Source organism: Trifolium pratense, linkage group LG2 (genome assembly GCF_020283565.1).
Source record: "Trifolium pratense cultivar HEN17-A07 linkage group LG2, ARS_RC_1.1, whole genome shotgun sequence".
Classification (NCBI taxonomy): Eukaryota; Viridiplantae; Streptophyta; class Magnoliopsida; order Fabales; family Fabaceae; genus Trifolium; species Trifolium pratense.
This window is the reverse complement of record NC_060060.1, coordinates 26,158,042-26,179,545: the sequence shown is the minus strand read 5'-3', so window position 1 is coordinate 26,179,545 and position 21,504 is coordinate 26,158,042. Positions and strand designations below refer to the sequence as shown.

Below are 21,504 nucleotides of genomic sequence, written 5' to 3'. Positions count from 1 at the left end.
ACTGGTTTAACAGCATCCAGTTCGCGGTCTGACCGATCAGCCTCCAGTTCGCGGTCTGACCGGCCGGTCCGGATTTTAAAACACTGCTCACATGTCCTCCAAAATTTCCCTTTATATTGGAGGACCTTTGAGAATATGTCGAGGTCTAAAGAGCAATTTCCCCGATATTATTAACCTCAGACCACTCATCAACATGTAGTACCAAATATGCATGAGCACTGTGCTCAACATAAAAACTGAACACTTATGACACTTGCTCTAATATCAACTCTGCCTGTGTACAACTTTTTGTGGGTTCTAACAGCCACGTTAAAGAATACAAAATTTCACCACGAGAATTAGTATATCTAAGGGTGTGTTTGTTTCGAGGATTAAAATTATAATCCTAGGATTATTATTCCTTGGAATATTATTGCTGGGAATATTATTCCTATCAATATGTTTGGTAAATAAATAAAGTTCCTTGGAACATTTTTAAAATAATTTCAATTAATATTTTAAAATATTAAAATAAAAAAATAAATGAGTTAAAAATATTGGGAGAGTGGGGAGTTATGGGTGGTTACTTCTTATTCCCATGGGAATGTAAGATTCCCACCATTTAACATGGGAATAAAAAGTGGGAAAGTCATGTGTAATTTATATTCTAAGGAATAAAAAGTTCCTGGGCATAATTTTTTAAAACTTGAAACAAACATAGAAATTAAAGATTCCCAAAGTCACATTCCTGGGAATAAATTTATAATCCACGAAACAAACACCCCCTAATATAAAGTTCATTACATATAACACTAAGAATAAGTGTATGCTTTAAGATATCTCATTATTTAGAACCATATATCACACCCCATTTGGCTTCTATTGAATGCAGTAGAGAAAGGATCAACCCAATTTTCCTGACATTGATAACTAGGTTTGATTGTCCATATTTTGATAAAATATAAGGGATCAAGTAATTTCACTGCCATATGTAAGACCAACTTTCAAGCTTGGTGAAATTTCCAATCTTTGACTTTGTTTTGCACTTCACCCTCTATGTCTTTAAGCATGTCTAGGATACCAAGAATACCCAAAAGGATTAATCCACCTGAAAAATTACCGCCACCTCCTCCTCCATTACCACCGTTTCCATCATCATCACGAGGTGGCAATCCAGGCCCGTTGTCATCAAGTCTAGGGCTCCTCACTTTTTCTGACATTTCAGAAAAATGATAACAAATTATATTTGTGCAATAAAGACATGTAACATATAACTATTCATAACATAATTAAAGACTAAAAATGCATTTAAGGGAAAACAACATTTACATGTACATATTTTGCCAAATACCGATGTTATATATTATTTATTTAAAAGAAAGCCAAACATTAAGGGCAAACAACATTTACATGTGCATATTTTGCCAAACACTAATGTTATATATTATTTATTTAAAAGAAAGTCAAGTTGCATAATTTTTGTTACATGTTTCCGTCCAAAACATGCATGAGAATAGAAAATGGACTACAAAACACCATCTACAAAAGGTAACAAGAGCAATAAAAAAACAACTCCCTTCTAGTTAAGAAGACATATTTGAAGCTAAAAAGAATAAATTAGTTATTTAAGCCTTCTAATATAATCCTTTATAAATTTACTGTTGTTGCTAATCGCTGAAGTTCTTTTTCTCGCGTCTTTGCATTGCAGGTATTAGGCGAGAAACTATCTCTATCTTCTTACCCAACTATATAAACATTCGAGTGTGCAAGCCTTAATTATCAAATATTCATATCAGTTTCTTGCATAAAAAACCTACACTTCCACACTGATTTAATTATTTTAATAAAGACACGCTGATGTATGAGAGGAGAGAAGAACGAAATTTAAATACATAAACTGTTGACTATTGAATATGAATGTGGACATGATGACAAGTATAGAAAATGGAAGAGGCCAACACATTGGGAAGTGCTAAACTGTTTTCAGTTTGTCCCAGTGTAAAACAAATAATGGAATTTATTTAGCAATCTAAGCACAATATATATATATATATATATTATCTAACAGAATTATTTGGCATAAGTAAATTCTTTGATTTGGAATTATTACCAGGAGTAACTGTAATTGTTCGAGGGTTGCGGGTTACAGTCTGGGTTGCCCCAGCAGCAGCGCATGTAGCACTCTGTAGAAAGGAGCACCATTAAGATATCAGAATATTGTACAATGTAGATCAAAAAACATTTTTGGATCATTTTTTCTGTTATTGTCAATGATTCACCAATAAAATCCAAAATTTGCATGATTTGGATTGAAAGTCAGGACAATGTCAAGTTGTCAACACAACATTTACTTACATACTACATCCTATAAGAAATGCCTAGACAGAATTCAATAGAAAATGCAGGGAATCACTCAACAGTCAACATAAAACATTAAACTTCTCTACTTAAAACGGATAACTCATTGAGCCCTTGCGCATGTAAGCATGAGAAGGAGAAGAGAAAGGAACAGTAAACTCAAGAGTGAAGGGCCTAATGAGAAGCTTCATATGTATGAGGGGGTAGGAAGACAGCCGGTACCGGTGTTATCGGTGGCAGATGGTGGACCATGGCGGAAAGCCAGAAATCCGCCATAGGGTGCCGCGATATCCGCCCATAAAATGCCACAACGCCACCATCCTTCACAAATTGGCCATTGCAGTTGTCAAAAAAATCTGCCATGGCAGCGCCCTGTCCGATATTTGATAACACTGGGTGGTACAACAGACAATGAAGAAATTGGAACTAAGATGCGATTAAACTGGAGGATTCAGACAGAAGAGAAACAGAGTAAATAGAAGCATGTGACTGGAGAGGATCTAGATGGGAAATGATAAGATTCAACCTCTGTTGTCAATAGTGGCCGCTACAACCGCTATAGCAGCGCGACGCGACAAAATGGAGGTCACCGAGTCAGCCCAAGGTGCTACAGCCATCCAGGGTGTAGCAGCCGATATTTATGTGAAGCGGGCCCTATAGCACGTCGCGAGTCGCGGGAGTAGCAATTTCGTAGCACCGCTTTTAATTGAACAACAAAACGACGATTTTGCCCTTAATTTTTAAACGTTTTAGAGAATAATTGTGAAATTTCATTAAACCATTTCTTTATCTTGTTGTTACGCTTCTTTCTCTCCATTCCCCATCGCCATTTTGTGTTTGGAGACAAACAAAGATGCCTAAAATTTCATCATTCTTCTTTCTCTGCTTCTCTGTTTCATTTTGATGAAGCTTGAATTTATATTTGATGTTTAGAACTAAGTACTTAAGTCTTTGTTTTTTTCGTACTTTCCTTGAATTTTATGTTTTGTTTAAGACTTGTCTTTTATTGGTATTTTGGATTTTGGAATACTACTACTGTGTGTAGTAAGTATTTGGATTTGGATGATTGGTATTTTAATTACCTAAGGGACCTATGCTACTTTCATTAGTATATGTATTTTGATGATTGATTGATAGTTTGATATTTATTATGTAATTTTTATTTTTATTGTCCGCGTCGCGTCACTTAAATAGCGCCCGCGATTCTCCGCATTACTGTGTCGCGTCAATTTTGGGTTGTCCGCGTCGCGTCAATTTTCCGCTTTGACGACATAGGATTCAACAGAAATCATCAAAGGGAAAAGAACAAGAATTGAATGAATATCACTATTATTTGAGATAGCCTTCTAGATCAATATGACCTAGAAGTAAGAGTTATAGAGGATACACGAGGGGTAATTCGAGAGTCCCCAAATACTCTATCAATTCTGAATTACAATAATAACAAGGAAAATGCTAAACAGTGCGCCCGGGGCACTGGTTAAGGAAACAAATATAGTAATATGACATCGGAACTTGTGCGGTCAATTCCTCAAAAGTTTAAAAAGTTTTATTTTCAACTTAAAACTTTGTTTTTTTGGTTTCCTTAACCAGTGCCCCGGGGGCACCGGTTAGCATGACCCTAATAACAACCTCCCACCATTCCCTCTCCCTGCTATTTATTATGGCTGTACAGTTAGTTACATATGTAAGCGGATCAATTGTTAGTTACATTTCTATATGTATATTCCATCTAACATAGACCATTTGCACTAAAGGTCTCCTATCAGAAACAGATCCGAATGATTAGGTGTACAGAAACATAATTTTTGGTTGTCTGGTGGCCATTGGTTGCAGACGACTGCTTGTTTGTTACAGTCTCAAGGTATCAATCTTTTTTCCATCTATTTTCCTAATCTATTGGTATTTTCAATCAGGTCTCTTCTATCATACGTGATAGAGATGTGAATACAGAAGTGGGCCTGGAAGAGTTTGGGCCTAAGCCAAGAGTGTGGAAATTCTATGCTAGGAAGAGAACAAAAGAAAAGAATAATGACGTGGCTAAGAAGATGGCTATATAATTGGTGTCAATGATTGAGAAGAATCATCTTGGAATTCTGTTATTGAAGTGGGGTCACTAGTGATAGTGGTTGGGGAGCACCTAGTGCTTTTGGGCTGTTAGTCAGTACTAACAGCTTGTTATTTTCTATTCCTGCAAATCAATCTATGTACTTGAACCTTCTATTCCATTAATACAAATAAATATCGTTTTCTGCTTTCTTTTAAATCTATATCAGTACTTGAATCTTACCTTATTCATTCATTATCCATCAATACGGAGTTGAGTTCCCTTTGCTAGTTAAATAATATTCATTATTCAATTAAATTTTTCTTTTGAATCTTCCTAATAACTTCTCAAAAAAGACTCATTTGATGTTGCAATAACACAAAACACTGTTTGCAATTTCCAACAAGGATAACATAGTACCAGGAAATCAAACAATCAACATATAACAAATGCCAAGAGAAAAATCTTACCAAAGCAGCAGCACATTTGAATTGAGATGACGAACTTCGAGAAGTTACAGTTTGAAGTTGTCCTTTTCTGATGTTATATGGTAAGGGTTGCATCCTACCAATGTTTGGTCTGGAATGCTTAATATGTGCTTGAGTCTGATTTATACTACTAACTGAATACAAGAAAAGAACAAAAGATAAATATCCTTTAATTATGTAACTTCAAATGCACATCTTTCAAAACCTTATGTTGCTAAACTATCAAAAGTTCAAAACTACTGAGATGCATAAAATCATTGTACCCGGCAATAGTAGAGGTGAAGAGCCAACACAACTTTGCATTGATGTAAACATCTTTATTATGAGCAAATGATAACAATGCTAGCTGTTAGCATAACAAGGAAAACAAAAAATTATGAGTTTCAAAAACAATTATATAACACTCACTAAGAGTTTTTCAATATAGGGCATGTAGAAATCGGCTTAGACTTTGCTTAATTCAATTTACATTTAGGCCATTTTTGCAACACATTCATTGCAAGAGTACGGTTTAATTCTTGGCTTAATTGCATTTTTGGCCCCCTATTTTCACCATTATGTGGATTTGGTCCCCATATTATAAAATTTGACCATTTTGGTCCCTCCATCATTGTTTTAAATAACGTGATACATGATCTGATGATGAAAAAGGATAACATTGATGAAATTGTAAGATAATTTCGTTGAAAACTTCATTTAAAGAGTTAAAACATGTCATATCACCGTAATTTAGACCAAATATTTGATGGAGGGATCAAAACAGTCAAATTAAAATGACCAGTTCCATAAAATGGTGAAATAGAAGATCAAAATTGCAAGATTTTTTCTACTCACCCCAAAAAAATCTAGTTACACCCAAATTTCATCAAAATTTAATCATAATACCAAAATTGCCCTTCTTTATATATACTTTTAAAAACAGTTTCTCATTTTTTATTCTATTTCTAATGATTCTGCTTCACTGTTCTCTCTCATAAACCTTTCTGTCTCACAAATCCCATTGATGTGTCATTAATTTCAATTAAAGATTATACAAGCTGCCCGCTAGAGGCTTACAGGGAATTGAAACAAAACGTTAAAGAGAAGATAACATCACCTAATGATGACTTGCCAACACAAAAGCTAATAACATCACCTATATCCTACCAGACATTGCAACATACAAGCCACCAAGCTAGAAACATGAAACATCGGACAAAAACTATATAGTCCTTCCTAAACCAAGTAACAAACCCGCATAAACAGCAAGCAGGGTCCCTATTCGATAATAACACAGCGAAATACAGCCAACAGGGAACAAAAAAATAACTCAACGCCCCACTGTACCAACAGCCCCAGCAGAAACACATCTTTTGTTATCATTGAAAACAGTCACCAGGGTCCCAAATCCATTCATACAACAGGCAAATGGCAATCTTTAACCTCTCCGCGCTCCATCGCCAAGTTATTATTTTTATTTCCTCTCATTATTTCATTAGGATTCTTTCTCACATTATTAATTATGTGATTGTTCCTTGAGTTCTAAATTGTCCACAAAGTCGTGTGTCGCACCATTTTAAAACCATTCCTTACTCTTTTATTTTTGCCAATCTAAAACCATTGAAACAGAGTAAATAAATTTGAAAGGTACAATTTTAAGGTTCTGAAAGGTACAATTTTTCTTGTAGAAGTTATTACTATCAATTTTCAATTCATTGATCACCCATTTTTGTAGTAAATGCAATGGTATAGGTGAAAATAATCAAGCTGACATCAATTGAGAAGGATTTGGCTTATAAAAAAAAATATATTGGGAAGGATTTGGATTTATTCCGACTCCAACAAATTACATGCATAACCAAGTTAATTTGAACAGAGGAAAAATTGAATAATTTGAACCGTACGTGAACTCAGTTCACATATATAATACGCAAATTCAGTTTACATAGGTACACAAAAAAACTCAGTTTACCTCTGTGCGTGAAATGAATTCACGTTAACCACTTCAAACCCAGAAAATCAAAACACAAATCAAAATTGAGAGATGGAACTCAAAATCAACCTAATTTCGTAAAAGGAACTTCTGGCAGATTCACAATCGAACTCAAATAAATCGCAGAATCATGAATTGGTAACTCGAAAACTTACATTTGAAATTGAGTTAAAGAAGCGTAGATGGAAGATGACACGACGGAGATTTCAGCGGCAACGGCGGCTTAAGCGACGGCGACGGCAGTTTGAGGTTTTTGGTGTGAATTAACGAGGAAATGATATGGAGGCAAAAGGCGTAAGGTTGTTTGATTGTATTGGAAATTTAATTTATTGTAAGGGTACTTTAGTCAATTTAGGGTGTAATCAGATTGTTTTTGTGGTGTGACCGTCTGAGTGGAAAAAATCAAATTGCATTTAAGCCTTATTTCTTTATTAAATTATAATTGAATTCTTGAATTTGGGAGAATGTTAACTTGTGCCCTTAAGGGCACATGTTAAGAAAATAAATGTGGAAAAAATTTATTGAACTTGTGGTGTATTCAATTATCTAAACATTAAATTTTTTGTATCATTAAATGTTATATTTCTATTTTTAGGTAGCTTAACATGTACTCTTAGGGCACAAGTTAACATGACCCTTTCCTTTATTAAAAGGATTTAAATTCAATATCTGCATTGATTCAAAACAAATAAAAAATCAATATAACCAAGTTATTGGGCTCAAGTGATTAATGAGCTTCACCAAAAAGAACGGATTTCGGGAGAACTCGGGTTCGATTCCTGGTTAGAACAATTTCTTGGTCAGGTTTTACTTACCTCGCGGCCGAACTCTGGACTACTAGCCCTAGGAACCAGAGGGTTATAAACAAAAAAAATTCAATATCTGCATACACAACAAATTAAATTGATTTCTCAAAAAAAAAAAAAAATTAAATTGATAAAATTCTACCTAATTAAAAAAAATGTAAACAATCCCCGCTTTAGGGCGCAATTGCAGAATTGCCACCACGCAATCGGAGAATAGTTGAGTTTTGTGGTGGCGGCTATAGGAGAGCGGAAGGAAAATCCGACAAAAATAATACTCCCTCCGGTCCTTTTTATAAGGAACAATTTGGAAAAAAAATTTGGTCCTTTTTATAAGAAACAATCATTAAATTTATTCTTACAATTCCATTTTTACCCTTATTAAATTGTATCCATTCCAAAGTTATGCATTAATTAGAGTGATATATTCCCTAAGGATAAATTAATACACCAAGGTTAGTTTTGGAATAGATTGTAAAATTTTAGAATTTTTATTAAGAAAGATAAGGTTTCTTGGTATGTGTGTTTTTTCCAAATTGTTCCTTATAATAAGGACCGGAGGGAGTAATAATGAAAAGAAAAACTAAATTGAATTCGTCGATGTTTCTGGCGAACGACAACATCAACATTGTTGCCTTTTACGGCGGCGAATTGAGTTGAGTGCAACTCCAACCGACTTGTTTTTTATATGATGCTAAATTTTGCGAAGTGCTTTGGAAATTTTCCAGAGCGACTCCAACTATGTTGAAAAATGTGTTTATTGTGTGAATGATCAAAATAGTCCTCTTCAAAAGGAATTGGATTGCGCTTCCCGACTTTTAAAAAAAAAAATGCCTCCTACTTAAGTAGCGAGTGCTAAAGGGGACGGAATTTCTTTTAAAAAAAAATACAGTTTGCTACTTAAGTAGCAGATTCAGGGGAATAAAATTTGAAAAAATACAGTTTGCTACTTAAGTAGTACATTTAATATTTTTGTCCCCTCACTCTTTTTTCATCCTCTATAAAAATATTTTATAAGGTTCATTAGTTAAAATGCAAACTAAATTTTCCTACCAACACAGTCTGAATAATTCCCAGTTAGAGCAGGGGAGTGTAACTAGGTGGATAAAGCCTCAACATGGTCGCTATAAATGCAATATCAATACATCCTTTTATGTACAACATAATAAGGTTGGTATAGGTATGTGTATCCGAGACAACCAAGGTCGGTTTGTTCTTGCTAAAACGGAATGGATTTCACCAATTCTTGATGTGGATATAGGAGAAGCTCTTGGCCTTCTTAGTGCGTTAAATTGGGTTCATGACTTACGCTTAGAAGATGTTGATTTCGAACTTGATTCTCAAAATGTTGTTACGAGATTTCATAGCATAAGAAGATATGTCTTAGTAACTGAGTTTGGTGATGTTATTAAAGATTGCTTATTTATGTACAACTCATATTTTAAAAACTCGTGTGTTGAGTTTGTTAGGAGACAAACCAATGAGGTCGTTCATGGTTTACCTAGGGTGGCCACATCTCTAGCTAGTTTCTACCTTTTTATTGATGTACCCACTTGTATTCGTAACATTATTAATAATGAAATGCTCTAAGCATATTTTCGTAAAAATAAAAAAAAAAAAACTCTTCTATTTTGACTGAATTTAAATTTTAACCCTACAATTTTAAAATTTAGAGTTCTAAACCCCTATTTTGATTAACTTTAGATTGGTAGATTGCAAGGATCGAATTCAAACTCTAATATACCGATTGAAAATCTAGTCACAAATTGCAAAAAATGCAATTTATTGCCCAAAACAACCACATTATCCACAAAGACTCTTTCACGACCGCAAATCAAAACAAACCAAAATAAAAAGCAACAACAACTTCTCTCATTCTTCAACTCCACAAAAACTCACAAACACATAACAGAGATAATAACAATGCTCTTACGTGGCAGCATAACCACTCCTCTCCAATCCTCTCCACGCCATACCAATCTCAAACAACGAAACGTCACCGTTTCATCTCAACCAAACCTCTCCTACCCACTCTCAATCTCCGACGAAACACTATCATCACGAGGCTTCATTCTCCGACGAACTACGGAAAATCTGAACCTCGAAGCACTGAACAAAGTATTCGTAGCAGTAGGGTTTCCGCGTCGCGATCCAGAGAAAATTCGCATTGCGCTTGAGAATACGGATGCGTTGGTTTGGGTTGAAGAGAGAAAAACGCAGAATGCAGTTGCGTTTGCGAGAGCAACTGGTGATGGTGTTTTCAATGCGATAATATGGGATGTTGTTGTTGATCCTTCGTTTCAAGGGATTGGACTTGGGAAAGCTGTTGTTGAGAGGTTGATTGAGGATCTTGTTGGGAGAGGGATTTTGAATATTGCTCTTTATTCTGAGCCTAGAGTTATTGGGTTTTATCGACCTTTGGGTTTTGTTGCTGATCCTGATGGGATTAGAGGAATGGTTTACTCTAGAAAACCAAAAAGAAAATAAAATAGTTCGATTTTTTTTTTCTTTTTGTATTTTAATGATGGGATTTTTAATTAATTCATTGATTGTTAAATACTCCCTCCGGTCATATTTATAGGCAAAAATAACCGTTTACGCGGGGTTTAAGAAATTCAGTTAAGTATAATTAATTTTCTTGATTTAGTGTACAACATGAATTAAGTTTACTATATTGTCCTTTTTAAATTATTCTCCTTGGAAATCATGCAACTTTTGCAAAGTTAAAGTGAAATAAATGCCTAAAAATGTAAAATTAAATAACGGTATATTAAGAATAATAGTATTAATTAGTTTAAAAGTTGTTAATATTTGTTTATAATAGTGACCAAAATTTGAAATGTTTTTTTATTATAAATGTGACCGAAGGAAGTATCTAAGTAGTTTTTTTGTTAGTATTTTCATAATCCCTTGTGAATCTAAAATGTAAAATTTTATTTATAATTGTTAAGAAGAAATATTTTAGCTTTGTGTGGCATTTTTATTTGCAAACTGTGTAGAATTTTTTTTTCCAAATAATCTAACGAATAAAATTTTAACTTAGTATCGTAACAAGAGAGGCACAAGAGAGGTTATGCCATAAAAGAAGTGCAGAGGGACTCAATTTTTTATTCACTCAATGTGCAAAATATCATGATTTACCTTGCCTTGTATGGAAGGTTAGGATCTCTCCATTTAATGGATACTTCCATTTGGTATAAGATAGACACATAGATTATTGTTCGGCTCACTTTTACGTAAATGTATTTTAAACATAAATTAATTTACATTCAACTCTAAAATAAACTTAACAAATTATTCCATTCAAAATCAATTTTCACAGTTAAGAGAACCGAATACACTAAAATAATGATAAAAGTAAACGAAGCAAATTGTCACACCAAGATATAATCAACCAAAAGTCTCAATTTTTCTATAGGTGCAGATCAAAAAACTAGTGTTCTGTTATATATACTGCAGATCTTTTGGGGGTACAAGAAAGGTTTCAGGAGAGCGGAAGGGGTATCCTATTGTAAGGCAAAAAGGAAGGACTCGGGGCATGCCCGAATATAGAATTAAGCAACTAATTAAACATTCACAGGATGATAAAAAATGTAACATGAAAGAAACATGCAAAAGAGCAATATATCTTTTAATTAATCATAGCTGTCATATCATTCATGTAATATATATACAAGAGGGAAAAATGAAAGGTCTGACAGCAGAAATATATTGTGGCAAGCCTGAACCTTAAGCAGTATTAGCTTTATCAGGATGGTAAAGAAAGATTATCCACTCCAAGATAAGAAATTATGCGGATAAGCTGCTTCCAAATGCCAGAATGATTCTGCCAAAAAGTACATGAAAGAATTAGAACAACTTTAGCCATTACGACAAACCAGTAACTACAATTCAGGGTGAAGATACCTGAAACAACATTTGTACTCATTCCGTCATTCATAAGCTTCAATGAAGCATTTGATTTCATACAGAAAACTTCCAGACATCCACAGAAGACCCAACTGCAATTGCAACAAATAGCTACATGATAATGAAGCAATAAGAGATCAACCAAACCAAATGATTATATGGGAAGTGTAACATGATAAGAAGTTAATGTTGTACTCGTACAAACACCCACAATTGCATTTAGATTAAGTAGTTCAATACTAAAAATGAAGACAAAACGGTAGATGGTTCAAATTTTACAATACTAAAAATAAACTAGGGTATTCAATTATTTTAAATACTAAATGAGTCTTGTATAACTAAAGCATATAATCCTAAAACCGAAAATACCAAAAATACCAATTTCTGAAAAACCATTTTAACATTATAGGGCCAGCTACTTTTAGGGTGTGTTACTTTTACATGACCTTATGATCTATACATTTAAAGATACATACATGGTATGTATTTAAAATAAAAGATTAATTGGTCATTTCTTCATGTACGGTCTCTTCACATACATATACATGTTGTGAGTTCAATCTGAGAGAGAATAAATTTGATTTTCCAAGCAGAGAGAGAATAAATTTGATTGTCCAAAATGAAGGGTATATCCTTAAGAACAATTTCTGTAACAGACAAATTGCATTCATAGATCAACAAAAACCAAATATGACAGCTACTGTTACAGTTTTACAGTTTTACTTACTTAAGAGAGACTGTTCTGGACTAGACTAATGCTAGTCCACCTAGACCCTCACAAAGTCCACATGGCTTGCCCAACCACCTCCATGTCAGCATGGCACAACCTCTCCACCAAGATAGGGTAAAATTACTACTCTACCCACTATCTAAGGGTAATATCTTGGCAGTCCCTCTTAATGGGTCTTGGCTAGTCCAGCCCACTAAGAGGACCTTTGGCCCAGAGCTGGGGGCTATAAATACTCTCCCTCTTGGGAGAGCAAGGTAGACACTATTCATTATTGCAATTACTCTCTCTCTCTAACTTCTCTCTAGTATCTCTTTTGCTCTCTACCCTTACTGACTTAGGCATCGGAGCACCTGCAGGTACAACCCCCCCCTCCGTGGATCATCTGCTCGGACATGCTGCCTACCACCTGCTCAACGGACTTCCAGCTGGCCTTCTACCTGTTCTGATCAACAGTTAAGATCAGAGACCAATATTGTTCTTGTAATAAAGTATAGAAATTGTCCTTCAGAGAATCTAAACTAAACCCAGTCTAGTAACTTAAACAAAAGATAGAGGTAAAATACAAGTTCAATTATCGAAATAGTTTGATCCATCCGCTATGTAGACTCTGTCTTTTTAGAATCATTACAGGATATGATCATATTGGAAAGAAAAGACACAATCACACAAATCTTCCAACAAGTTGACCCTATGGTTAAACGGTTTTTTTCGGTGCATCAATCCATCCATTATAATCCAAATCAAATATACACAATTCATCTATATAGCCAAAATAAGGGATCATAATCATTATTAACGCAATATCCGTAGCAACCGAAATGACGAAATCCTCAATGCAACCGCGACCTCAACCGATAATTAAAACATTGATTCCATTCCATGTGAGGAAATTGCAAGAAAATGAAAACATAGAAACTAAAGTAGAAACAATATAAGATTTGGAATGAAAAAATGTATGATTAAAAGGAGGAAATAATAGCTTACTTGGAGAGATAGAGAAAGATTAGTTGAATTAGGAAACGTCCTTGGCGTTGTTGAAGAAAGCGGCAGCAGATAGAAGAGAAGCAATGAAACCAAAAAGGAACAAACAAAAGATAAGAGAAGCTCCGGCAACAAAGAAATCTAATAACCCCAAAACCACCGCCATCATCGTCTCTTCTTAATTGTTCAGAGAGCGATCTAAAGGAGGAGGATCATGATTGATTGATGATATTGATTGATGCTTTTTCAACTCGAAACCACGAGGAGGATATTAATTAATTAAATACATTGTTATACATTCGTGATTTGTTCGGTCGGAGAAAGACACAAGAAAAATTTATTTAAAAAAAATAAAATGCTGGTGTTTATTTTTTCTTTTAATATAATATTCGGGATTTTTTTTTTTTTAAAGAAAATATATATAATATTTCAGAGAGTTTCTAAAAAATATATATAATATTTGATATGGCTAAAATAGCACGCACCAGATCTCATACTGTTATGCACACCACTGAGCAACAACCTTCTGCAAACACCTCTCAATGTGGCAATCGCCGCATCGACAACCGTTCTCGCTCTCACGACAACCAAGGTTGTGGAGGGCGGCGTGGTAACCGTAGTAGACCTCAAACTAGAGCTCCCGGTGCCCCTCCATCATGGTCATATCCTCCGTGTCAGTAACCTACCTCTTAGTTAACACGCCCAGACGGTCCTCCGAAGCAGCCAGGTATCTTAGGACAACGTCCTCAGGCATATGCAGCTACTACATCATCTTAGACACCGACAGAAATTGAGGCCGCTATGCACACCATGTCTCTCCACACTCATGACCATCAGTGGTACATGGATACTGGCGCAACATCACACACGACAACATCACGAGGTAATCTCTCGTCTTATTTTCCTTTAAATAATTCGAATCAGAAAGTTATTGTTGGCAGTGGCCATGGAATTCCAATTCACGGCACCAGACACACACAAATTGCCACCTATTACCAACCACTGAACTTAAACATATCCCGCAAGCCCCGAACATTATTAAAAATTTAATTTCTATTAGACGACTCACCACCGACAACAATGTATCTGTTTCCTTTGACCCTTTTGGCTTTACTGTATCTGATTTTCAGACGGGAATCCCTCTTATGAGATGTGAAAGTCGTGGCGATCTATATCCAATCACCTTTCCCTCCAGTTTCGTCGGTCTTACGTCAAGTCTTTGGCACAGTCGTCTTGGCCATATATTGTGAGCCTTTTAGTTTTTCTGTTATTTGTGATTCTTGTGTTTTAGGCAAATTTGTCTTCACATGCACCTCACACAAAACATATGCTGGCTCTCAAGCGCATTCTGCGTTATGTTCAAGGTACACTACATTCTGGATTACATTTATCACCATCCCCTATTACATAAATCATCTCCTACACTAACGCTGATTGAGGCTGGTGTCCCGGCACTAGACGCTCCATATTTGGCTAATGTGTGTTTCCCGGCGACAATCTTATCTCTTGGTCTTCCAAAAGGCAACCGACTCTCTCAGTCAAAGCACTTATGCCTCAAAGATCATCGAACCTGCTGGCATGACGTCCTGCAAACCGTCATCCACTCCCGTTGACACCAAACAGAAACTTAGCACCTCCTCTGACACACCTTATGATGATCCCTCTTTATATCGGAGTCTTGTAGGGGCTTTATAACATCTCACCTTCACTCGACCTGACATATCATATGCGGTTCAGCAAGTTTGTCTTCACATGCTTGCACCTCACACAGAACACATGCCGGCTCTCAAGCGCATTCTGCGTTATGTTCAAGGTACACTACATTTTGGATTACATTTATCACCATCCCCTATTACATAGCTCATCTCCTACACTAACGCTGATTGAGGCGGGTGTCCCGACACTAGATGATCCACATCTGGCTAATGTGTGTTTCTCGGTGACAATCTTATCTCTTGGTCTTCCAAAAGGCAACCGACTCTCTCGCGTTCTAGTGTTGAAGCCGAATATAGAGGTGTTGCTAATGTTGTCTCTAGGTCGTGTTGGATACACAATCTTCTTTTGGAGCTTCATTTTCCAATTCCTCAAGCCACTTTGGTGTATTGTGACAATGTTAATGCCATTTATCTCTCTGGTAATCCTTTGCAACATCAGCGCACGAAACATATTGAGATGGACATTCATTTTGTTCGGGAAAATGTAGCTCGTGGTCATGCATGCGTTCTTCATGTTCCTTCCTGACATCAGATTGCAGACATCTTCACCAAAGGGCTTCCCCGCATTCTCTTTGATGATTTTCGGACCAGTCTAAGCGTCTGTGAACCTCTCGCTTCGACTGCGGGATGTGATAAAATAGAATATTCTCGTCATTAAGAATAATTATATTTGTAATTATTGTATTTATTCTCATTTATATTTGTCATTATTCATAGGCTTGACTATACTATGATCATTGCAAATATATATACACTCCTGAGAATATCAATAAGACGAGCATTCCATTATCTTACAGGAATAAATTTAAATTTTTAAGAGTATTAAATGAAAATAACCATGTACAATACGTTTTCTTGATTATGTGATTTTTTCAAAGTATTTTTTGTAAAAACAACCGGATGGAGTAATATATAACAAATTTTTAAGTAGAGATTAAAAAGAATAAAAAAGGAATATTCAATAAAGATTTATAGAGTCAACGGATCTTTCAAAAAGGAAATATAGTCAAAGAAAAATAAAGAAATAATTAATATTATTTTAATTGACTCTTAAATTTTATTAAATGATTAAAAGAATGTTCGACATATCATAGAAGGTTCCCTATATAAACTTAATGTGTTGTTTAATTTACAACATCACAGTCCTCTCAAAAATTCATTGGTTTAGGTTTGATATACAAAACTATGAATATTGTCCTTCTGCTATGTGTCATCATTCTCGCAGGTAATTAAGGTTTTGATATACATTCTTTTTTATTTTCTTATATAATCACAACATTTTCAATAATGTTTGAATCAAGATTTCGATTCTTAGAGAAAAAAAATCATGGTTGTTTTTCTAATAAAAAAAAATCATGTTTGAAATTAGGATTGCCAACTTTGATCTTTGGTCAAAATTTTAAAACTTTTTCTTTTGAAAAATAATTTGTCTTTTTGGTTTTCAACACCCTTACACTAGACCGTCTAATCTGGTTCGGTGTCAGTTATGGCATTTAAGTGGTTCCAGCTCCCTCCCGTTTGCAGTTGCTGGTGATCGAACTGTGATTCTCTTTTTAAAAAACATTGATTTACTCTTTTTATTTATTTTCTCAATTAAATCCTGTATATTTTTTTGTGCAATAATTACATTTATTAAATGAAAAGTTGCAGTTATAATACATTATTATTTATATATTTTCTAAAACTATTTCTCCATTTTCCGTAAAAAAAAAAAAACTATTGATCTTGAAGGTTTTTTTTTGAAGATCTTGAAGTTCCTATTTTGTTGTATAGATAACTAATATTTGCATGCCACCACAGATTTTAAAGTTGAAGCATTATCATATGATTATAGTGCCAGTATTGAAGTAAGCTCTCTCTATTGTCTCTAACATTTATATTTTTTAAGTGTTTAATTATTGTGCACTGTCACATACATCAAATGATGTGTTGTCACATCATTTAATGAACGTGACACATCATGTGTTTTTAAATATCATATATGATGTGTTGGTATATTATTGAACGCATGTGTAAAATAACTTTACACTGACGGTGCATATAAATTAAATTCATTTTCTAATGTATCACATATAAATTAATTATTGGTTGATGATGCTACAATTGTTTTCAACCTCAGTGTTTGGCACAACCACAGAAGCCTCTATATAATGGAGGAATCATTCAAAACCCAGAACTGAATGATGGATTAAAAGGTTGGACAACATTTGGGGATGCAAAAATAGAGCATAGAGAATCATTAGGCAACAAATATGTGGTAGCTCATAGCAGAAATCAATCACATGATAGTGTCTCTCAAAAGATTCACCTACAAAAGGGATTGCATTATTCTTTATCTGGTAAATAAATTTCTACTCAAATCTAATAAATTATGCATTGTTCCCAACACCTAGTGTTGTATAACTACTAAATCAATTTTAAGTCTGAAGTTCAATTCTTTTTGGTGCCAATTTGGGCAGGCTAATTTAGCTTTTTTAAAAAAAAAAAAAGAGTCTTTTTATACAAAAAAAAGATCAATTTAAGTCTATAGTTTTGTTTGGTTTAATCAATAATAATTTAATGCAACATGGATTGTAATTATGCAGCTTGGATACAAGTCAGTGAGGCAGATGTTCTTGTAACAACAATGGTCAAAACAACCAAAGAATATAAATTTGGTGGTGCAATTTATGCTGAGCCTAATTGTTGGTCTATGCTTAAGGGTGGTTTCACAGCAGATACAACAGAAGTAGCTGACCTCTATTTTCAGGTACTTCCTATAGCTCTATTTTTATATTTTTGATCAAATGTTAAACAAAAGATATTTGAATTAATGAAATATTTTCATTATACAATTTTTATTTATTTTAATTTTCTTAACTCTTCAAAATGTCGAATTCTGTAGAGCAACACTACTTCTGCGGAAATTTGGATCGACAATATTTCCTTGCAACCATTCACAGAAAAGGAATGGAGTTCTCATCAAGAACAAAGTATTGAAAAGGTGAGCATTTTTTAATTATTAATTAGCAGTCTTTAATAGGTCCATCCGGGACTCAAATTATTAGATCAACCCAATGGCTGTGAGTATATTTATCAGTCGTTGGGTTGGTCAAATGATTAAGATTTAGTTGGACTGAACTCCAATGTATTATGTTAATAAGCGATATATAAGTTGTTTCGAAAATATAAAGTGTATAACACGTTTAATTCTGTTTCGACAGGCTCGCAAGAGGAAAGTAGTAGTCCAAGCAGTTGATAAACAAGGACAACCTTTACAAAATGCAAGTGTAAATGTTACAATGAATAGATTGGGGTTTCCATTTGGAAGTGCCATAAACAAAAACATTCTGACAAACAGCGCATATCATTATTGGTTTGCACCTAGGTTCACAGTTACATCATTTGAAGATGAAATGAAGTGGTACACAAACGAATATGCACCAGGCAAGGAGAACTACTTTGAAGCCGACCAAATGCTACGGTATGCAAAGAAACACGGCATTTTTGTTCGAGGCCACAACATATTTTGGGATGATCCTCGTTACCAACCTAATTGGGTTTCTTCACTTTCACCGAGCCAGCTTAACGCTGCGGTCCAAAGGAGAATGAATTCCATTGTGCAAAGATACAAGGGTCAACTTATTGGTTGGGATGTTGTTAATGAAAATCTACATTTCTCATTCTTTGAAAGTAAACTTGGACAAGATTTTTCAACAAGGATGTATAATCAAGTTCACAACATTGATCCACAAACTACATTGTTCTTGAATGAATATAATACCATTGAGGAAAGTAGAGATGGTTTATCAAGCCCATCAAGGTATATCCAGAAGATAAGACAAATCCAAAGTTCGAATAGACAATTGCCTCTTGCGATTGGACTTGAGTCTCATTTTCCTAGTAGTCCTCCTAACTTGCCTTACATGAGAGCTTCCCTTGATATCCTTCGTTCCGCTGGTTTTCCAATATGGATTACTGAGTTAGACGTCGGAAGCCAACCTAATCAAGTAAAATTAATAAACTGAATGGTTTTTTTTTTTTTTTTTTTTTAATATTTAAACATTAATGCATTAACTAATTAAATTTTCCACTTATGATTTGTGCAGGCAGGGTACTTTGAGCAGGTTCTTAGAGAGTTACATTCTCACCCAGGTATTCGAGGAATTGTATTGTGGACTGCGTGGAAACCGAGCGGTTGTTATAGGATGTGTTTGACAGATAACAACTTCAGGAATTTGCCTACAGGTGATGTTGTGGACAAACTGCTTAAAGAGTGGGGGAAAACAACAATATCAGCAATGACAAACGAAAATGGATTCCTCGAGACCTCCCTTTTTCATGGAGACTATGAAGTGGAAATTAGTCATCCTGTAAAGAAGAATCATACTTTCAGTCATAAGATACAAGTTCTTTCGGAAGATGAGTCAGGGGAAACAAGACAATTTATAAAACTTTCTGTTTAGTTATTTGCTTCAACATGTTAATTATTTCGGTAGTTTCTTGATTTAGGAAATAATGTAAAATAGAGAAATTCGAAAATAAAACTGTTCTTGATGGACTATGTAACTGCGGATAAATATTTCGCAGCGGATAAAAATAATAAAAGGTATACATTTTTACATCGCTAAAGAAAATAAATTATTGCACATTTAAAAAGTGTCACATTTAAATAAATTAGTTTATGGCATTATTTTCTACTTTTTACATCGCTAAAGAAAATAAATTAGCATAAGTGTCACATTTAAAAAGTACTTTTCTAAAATATACATTTTTAATTAAAATAAAACAACACAAATTAAAAGGACTCTATGAACGCTTCCCCCGTGTCACAATCTGAGCGGAGCTTCATCAATTACACGAACACGAGACTCAACAACCTGGAATCCAGGACTCCCAAGAGCCCATCACATAGCACATAACACAAAACAGGATGAGTTTATATTTATGAGTAATCATTTTTTTAAGATTAGATAAACTAATTTAGCTAATCCTAAACTCCCCTCAATAACGTTCTTTAATATTTTCCAAAATTCTTAATTATTTGTTACTAACTTCATTTTATTTTCAAAACAACTTCTCCTAATTAACCACTAAGTTTAATTATGAAAAATAGTGATTTAAACTCCCCCTAAACTCATCTAATAGTAAGGATTAAGTAGTCTAAAGATTAGGGATAAAAAAGGATCAACAAAACTGCACAACAGCACAAGACAACACATAAAGCTTTGGAATTACTGCAATTTTCGCCTGGGGTGAAATTGCTTCGCTTGGGGCGAAAACAAACCATAAGTTGAGCTATGAGCATCAGATTGAGACGCGCAAATATGCGTTAGAAATCTAAGGAAAAGAGCTATAACCTTCATGTTGACGACAAAAGACAATTCATAGCCCAAGAGGGTAAAAAATCACGTTTTATCTTCGGACATTATAAAAAGACAGTTTCTTACACTAAAAAAACCCAAATTTTATTTTCCAAAAACCCAATTTAGATCTCATTAGTCCCTAAGACTTCATTAATCAACACACATGATATTTGGACCTCAACAAACATCATTCCTACAACAATCAACACCAAATCATCAAGATTCATCATTAATTTCATGAATGTGCCTATACATTCGCACCTCCCATAAATGAATTACACCCCCTAATCCTAGCCCAAACTAAGAATTCCTAATTAAAACAATTAATTAGACACGCATAAATAAACCACATGGAATAATACAAAAAATAACACTGATGCAAAATTGGGTTGTTACAGACTACGAGAATTACTGATTTGTTTCTCTTTTTATTTTGATTAGCCTTGTAAACAAAAAAAATTACTTCTGGGATAATTGATAGGGGTGGACAAAAACCCGCAAACGACCCAAACCGAGCAATCCAAACAGGAAAATGGTCAAGCGGGCAGGTTGCTACGGATCGTCAAGTTGTTAGTCACACATTTTCAATTTTAGACTGGTAAATTAGGCGGGTTCGATTTTCTAAAATCAACCCAGCGGTAACCGAACCCTTCCGAATTACATAAATCGTAAGCTTTTGTTTCTTTCGAAAGTGAAAACATTTTTTTTGGACTAAAACATAACATTCATTCAAATAGATAGATACATCTGATACAAGCACAAATTCAATAGCGCTAAAAACGAAAAGGATGAATATGCGAACAAACTCACAACATCCAAGTTAATAGCATAAAACAGCATACTCAAGCCTACAAATAATGTGACAAAATAAAAGTTATCGAAATATTCATGTATTCAGATCTTCATCGTTGATAACCTTGTCATTGATTGAATCTGTAGTTGATCAAAGTAGACCTGTCAATCTGAACCAAACGAACACCGTAAAAAACAAGAAAGCAAACGAACACCACACGAAGACGGGATCAAACAAGCCAAACCACGACTCTGATACCACTTGTTGACGAGTCCGGGGGAGCTCGTGAAAAATAATGAGGTCATTGCTTCAGGATCACAAAAGAGGGAGACACCACATCTCCACCTAAAACCTTAAGGCATAAGGTTAATATGTCACCTCACT

At 34.6% G+C, this 21,504-nt stretch overlaps 3 protein-coding genes and 2 long non-coding RNA genes across 6 annotated transcripts; 2 read left to right on the top strand and 3 right to left on the bottom strand.

Moving 5' to 3' along the window:
- Positions 1–764: 764 nt before the first annotated feature.
- Positions 765–7,157, bottom strand: LOC123911605 (protein YELLOW LEAF 1, choloroplastic-like). The gene is made up of 5 exons (XM_045963061.1): positions 7,000–7,157; positions 5,136–5,218; positions 4,855–5,006; positions 2,090–2,162; positions 765–1,192 (listed from the first exon to the last, which is right to left on the bottom strand). The coding sequence occupies exons 2-5, from the start codon at positions 5,185–5,187 to the stop codon at positions 984–986; spliced, it is 486 nt and encodes a 161-aa protein (XP_045819017.1). The 5' UTR covers positions 5,188–5,218; positions 7,000–7,157; the 3' UTR covers positions 765–983.
- LOC123911606 lies at positions 2,390–4,845 on the bottom strand. The gene is made up of 3 exons (XR_006810593.1): positions 4,139–4,845; positions 3,621–3,764; positions 2,390–2,863 (listed from the first exon to the last, which is right to left on the bottom strand). It is a non-coding gene; the product is annotated as an uncharacterized LOC123911606 (long non-coding RNA).
- A 2,321-nt stretch (positions 7,158–9,478) lies between the features above and the next one.
- Positions 9,479–10,188, top strand: LOC123911603 (serotonin N-acetyltransferase 2, chloroplastic). The gene has a single exon (XM_045963060.1). It carries the CDS (start codon positions 9,571–9,573, stop codon positions 10,132–10,134), a length of 564 nt encoding a protein of 187 aa, XP_045819016.1. The 5' UTR covers positions 9,479–9,570; the 3' UTR covers positions 10,135–10,188.
- Positions 10,189–11,253: 1,065 nt separating this feature from the next.
- On the bottom strand, positions 11,254–13,586 carry LOC123911602. Of its 2 annotated transcripts, none has more exons than XR_006810591.1 (3): positions 13,271–13,586; positions 11,554–11,667; positions 11,254–11,473 (listed from the first exon to the last, which is right to left on the bottom strand). It is a non-coding gene; the product is annotated as an uncharacterized LOC123911602 (long non-coding RNA). The 2 variants fall into 2 exon arrangements; XR_006810592.1 differs by having other exon boundaries at positions 11,554–11,648.
- A 2,581-nt stretch (positions 13,587–16,167) lies between these two features.
- LOC123911601 (endo-1,4-beta-xylanase 5-like) lies at positions 16,168–19,427 on the top strand. The gene is made up of 7 exons (XM_045963059.1): positions 16,168–16,207; positions 16,783–16,829; positions 17,102–17,321; positions 17,568–17,731; positions 17,867–17,965; positions 18,186–18,971; positions 19,071–19,427. The coding sequence occupies exons 1-7, from the start codon at positions 16,168–16,170 to the stop codon at positions 19,425–19,427; spliced, it is 1,713 nt and encodes a 570-aa protein (XP_045819015.1).
- The last annotated feature ends 2,077 nt before the right edge of the window (positions 19,428–21,504 follow it).

Bases quoted from the DNA above. Each gene is read 5' to 3' on its own strand.
- LOC123911603 (XM_045963060.1), top strand. From the start codon at position 9,571: ATGCTCTTACGTGGCAGCATAACCACTCCTCTCCAATCCTCTCCACGC.
- LOC123911605 (XM_045963061.1), bottom strand. From the start codon at position 5,187: ATGTTTACATCAATGCAAAGTTGTGTTGGCTCTTCACCTCTACTATTG. The intron at 2,163-4,854 runs GTAAGATTTTTC...TCCTTTCTACAG, and splicing joins TCAAATGTGCTGCTGCTTTG to AGTGCTACATGCGCTGCTGC. The intron at 1,193-2,089 runs GTAATAATTCCA...CTGAAATGTCAG, and splicing joins AACAATTACAGTTACTCCTG to AAAAAGTGAGGAGCCCTAGA.
- LOC123911601 (XM_045963059.1), top strand. From the start codon at position 16,168: ATGAATATTGTCCTTCTGCTATGTGTCATCATTCTCGCAG. The intron at 16,830-17,101 runs GTAAGCTCTCTC...TTTCAACCTCAG, and splicing joins ATTATAGTGCCAGTATTGAA to TGTTTGGCACAACCACAGAA. The intron at 17,732-17,866 runs GTACTTCCTATA...CGAATTCTGTAG, and splicing joins TAGCTGACCTCTATTTTCAG to AGCAACACTACTTCTGCGGA.